Genomic DNA, 3763 nt, shown 5'->3' with positions numbered 1-3763 from the left:
AGGCTGGACAGATGGACGGAGACACAGGGAACCCACGCGGGGTCACGGGGCCTTTCTGTCTCTTGCCCAGCTCCGAGCAGGTAGAGGCACGTGGGTGTGCGTGCCTGTGTTCACCAAGACACGTGTGTTTGCGGGGGAGCCTCCGTCTTTCTGTAGGGAGGTCGCTGTGGTTTCCCTGCTCTCCGCGGCCCTCTCAGGGCCTGTGGGTCACAGCCACCGGGCGTCGACCCCATCATCCCATCGGCCACCAGCCAGGCATCCGGATGCTTCCGGCTCCTCCCGCAGGCTCCTCCCGGCCCTGACCTGGGCCTCCAGGCCACACCTGGCGGGGAGGCGAGTGCCGGAGCAGGGGCAAAGCAGGAGGGAAGATGAGTGGCCTTGGGCCTCAGGCCTTGGCTGCGGCCTCAGACACTCCCTGGGCCGCGAGCTCGGCCAGCACGTTGTCCAGGTAGCTGGCGTCCGGGTAGCCGTGGCCCGTCAGGTTGGACCCAAACTCCGTCTTGTGGTGGATCTCGTTCCACACCACAGTGTCCGACTCGCCCGTGGTGTTGGACGTGCCGATGGTGAAGATGAGTCTCCTCTCCCAGGCTGTGATGAGCCGTCGCAGCACCTGGGGGGCCGGGCGGGAGTCAAGGCATCCCCGCCCCCACCCCAGCCCACCGCCGCCAGCCCCCCTCCCTCCCTCCCCGCCGCATCCACCAGGCACTATGCGGCGTGGCCGTTTCTCCCCATTTGTGTTTCCTGCACCCACGTCCCTTCTGAGCTCCCTCAAGGAAAGCCCTTTCCAAGTCAGCCGCGCCTTTTGTTCTGGGGTCAAGAAAGCACCTCAGACTGCAGCCAGTCGCTGGGTTTGATTTGGACCCCATGCTGGAGTAAACAACCACTTGTGCATTAGTGGCCTATGTTGCCAGGCCTGGAGATTTCACATGAAAATCTGACTTTCTGGATTCTCTTGAAAAGCAACAAGTGACATCAGGAAACCTGTGGTGTGGTGGCGAAAAGCTTGGAATGCTTGGGTTCAAGTCACTTAGTCCCTCTGGGACTGTGGGCAAGTGACTTGCCCTCTCTGAGCTTTCATTTCTGTTTTTATTATTATTATTATTATTATTATTATTATTATAAATAGGGAGAGACAGAGTCTGGCACTGTCTCCCAGGCTGGAGTACAGCGGTGTGATCATAGCTCACTGCAGCCTTGAACTCCTGGCCTCAGGCCATCCTCCTACCTCAGCCCTCCCAGCTAATTTATTCTGTTTTTGTAGAGATAGGGCCTTGCTATGTTGCCCAGGCTGGTGTGGAACTCCTGGCCTCAAGTGATCCCAGCCTCCTAAAGCTCTGGGATTAAAAGCGTAAGGCACTGTGGCTCGCCCTGAGACTTCATTTTTTAAAAATCAAGGCCTTGACCTCAGTGGGCTGGGACCTGAGATGACGCGTGTGGAGTCTGTGTTACGGTCACGGCTGTTTGAATGCTGGCTTGGAGAGGATTGTGAGAGCAGGGATTGAGGCAGCGGGGAACACCGGGCCCTGCCTGTGTCCCATCCCCATGTCCCTCCCCTGCGTCCACCCCTCACAGCTGCACCCACCTTCCGGCCCTTCTCGTTGTTGGGCAGGTAGCAGTGTCGCGGGAAGCCTCTGGCAGTGAACTTCTTCCCCGGGTTGGGATGCTCAGGGCCCTGGTGGGGACAGCAAGGCATCAACCGTGAACAGGTGGTGGGGAGGGGGCTCCAGAGGGGTCAGGGGCCAGCGGCTGGCGGCACCCACCTGGATGCCTGTGGGGATGTCGTAGACGATGCGGATGGTCTGCGTGTCGGCGAAGCCGGGCAGAGAGTGTGGGATGAGGTGGAACTCCATCTTCCCGGGCGGCTGCGTCCCTGTCTTCTCCCCGTAGATGGCCTTGCAGGTGGGACACTGCAGACTGCCATCCTGGGTGCAGAGCCGGGGGTGAATCCCGGTGCCCGACGCTGCTGGGACACTGCCCGCTCCTGCCCGCTCCCTGCCCCGCCCGCCCACCTTGTTGCCATTGGAGTACATGGCCACGAGGCACAGCAGGTGGTACATATGGCCACAGCGGCCCAGGCGGCCCACCAGCTCAGGCCGCACGCCCTTGTGCCGGAGCACGCCCTCGTAGCCGGATGCCGTGACCAGCCGCTCCATGCAAATGGTGCAGTCCTGGAGAGGGAAAGAGGGAGGCTGAGGACCGGGGCCAGGGCACCTGTGGGTCAGCACTGCCCCTCTGCGGGGCCAGGCCTGAGGCCACCACGGGCAGCAGACCACCCGCTCTCTGGCACCCATTTGGCAAAAGGAGAGAAGACACCCCCTTCCGTGTGTTGCTGTTTTTTTTTTTAGAGAAGGGGTCTCTCTCTCTGTCACCCAGCCTGGAGTGCAGTGGCACAATCGTGGCTCACTGCAGCCTCAACCTCCTGGCCTAAAGCAACCCTCCCGCCTCAGTCTCCCAAAGTGCTGGGATTACAGGTGTGAGCCACCACACCCTGTCCCTTCTCATATATTGAGTTCAGATAGATCACAGAGGAAGAGACGGTACCTTCATCTCTCATCTCCCTCCAAAAGGAGCTGTTAAAGTTAAGTTAGAGGCTTAACCAGCAAAGGCAAAACTTAGAGCTATTTAGTGGGAAAACTGGGTGAAAACAGAACACAGAAACAATCATCAAAAGATTAATAAATGTGGCTTTTTTTTTTTTTTTGAGTTGGGCTGCCACCCAGGCTGAAGTGTAGGGACACAATTACACCTCACTGCAGCCTCAACCTTCCGGGCTCAGGCGATCCTTCTGCCTCAACCTCCTGAGTAGCTGGGGCTTCAGAAGTGCACCACTATGTCCAGCAAGCTGTATTTATTTATTTGTTTTTGTAGAGATGAGATATCACTAGGTCGCCCAGGCTGGTCTCAAACTCCTGGGTTCAAGCAATCCTCTCACCTTGGCCTCTCAAAGTGTTGGGATTACAGGTATGAGCCACCTCACCTGGCCTCGTAACTCTTTTTTTTTTTTAGGTTAGAGAAAACAGTTTATTTGGGAAGTAAATGAGTGAGAGGGAGCGATATGGGATTCACCTCCCTGAGGTAGGGGAGGGGGGCCAAAGCCAGGAAACATGGCAGCAGCCATAGCTCAAAGAGCACATGGCCGCACCACAGTCTAGTAAGGCAATGGCCGCAGCGGCCTGGCAATGGCTGTAACTCTTTTTTTTTTTTCTTGAGTTGGAGTCTCACTCTGTCACCCAGACTGGAGTGTAGGGTCTGCTCCCGGCCACTGCAGCCTCGACCTGCTGGGTTCCGGCGATCCTTCCGCCTCAGGCTTCCAAGTAGCCGGAATTACAGGCGCGCGCTACCACGCCTGGCTAATTTTTTATTTATTGTAGAGACGAGGTCTCGCCAAGTTGCCCAGGCGGGTCTCGAACCCGCGGGCTCAGGCAATCCACTCACCTCAGCCTCCCAAAGGCGTGGGATTACAGGCTGAGCCGCCGAGCCCGGCTTGTAACTCTTAAATATAAGCGTTCTGTTCCTCAAAAGGCCTCTTAAGAGAGGACGGATATGGCCCAGGGCCCCGAGGAGCCACGAGGACCAGTCTCTGCAGGAGAGGCCCCGCCCGCCCCCCTCCCCGGGGCTCACCTCGTCCGGGGGGTTTTTCACCTTCTGCATGTACCTCCGAACCACGTCCTCCGGGTTCTTACCTGCAGGGACACAGAGGGGGGTTGGGCGCCCGGCGTCCGGCCCCGAGGCCTTGGCTCAGGGCGGGGTCAGAGGAGCGGGG

At 58.5% G+C, this 3763-nt stretch overlaps 1 protein-coding gene across 1 annotated transcript in view; it reads right to left on the bottom strand.

The window, feature by feature from the left end:
- Positions 1-186: 186 nt before the first annotated feature.
- Positions 187-3763, bottom strand: part of LOC103259698 (E3 ubiquitin-protein ligase DTX1-like) — a 4329-nt gene continuing 752 nt past the window's right edge. The window contains exons 2-6 of the mRNA XM_021711974.1: positions 3622-3683; positions 2010-2168; positions 1761-1922; positions 1583-1672; positions 187-610 (exon numbers count right to left, since the gene is read on the bottom strand). Coding sequence (XP_021567649.1) covers positions 386-610; positions 1583-1672; positions 1761-1922; positions 2010-2168; positions 3622-3683 — 698 coding nt within the window. The 3' untranslated portion in view covers positions 187-385. The remainder of the gene's footprint in view (positions 611-1582; positions 1673-1760; positions 1923-2009; positions 2169-3621; positions 3684-3763) is intronic.

This window comes from Carlito syrichta, unplaced genomic scaffold (assembly GCF_000164805.1).
Source record: "Carlito syrichta isolate Samal-C Ts95f unplaced genomic scaffold, Tarsius_syrichta-2.0.1 Scaffold302960, whole genome shotgun sequence".
Lineage (NCBI taxonomy): Eukaryota > Metazoa > Chordata > Mammalia > Primates > Tarsiidae > Carlito > Carlito syrichta.
Note: the sequence above shows the minus strand (reverse complement) of the source record. Positions and strands in the feature narration are given on the sequence as shown.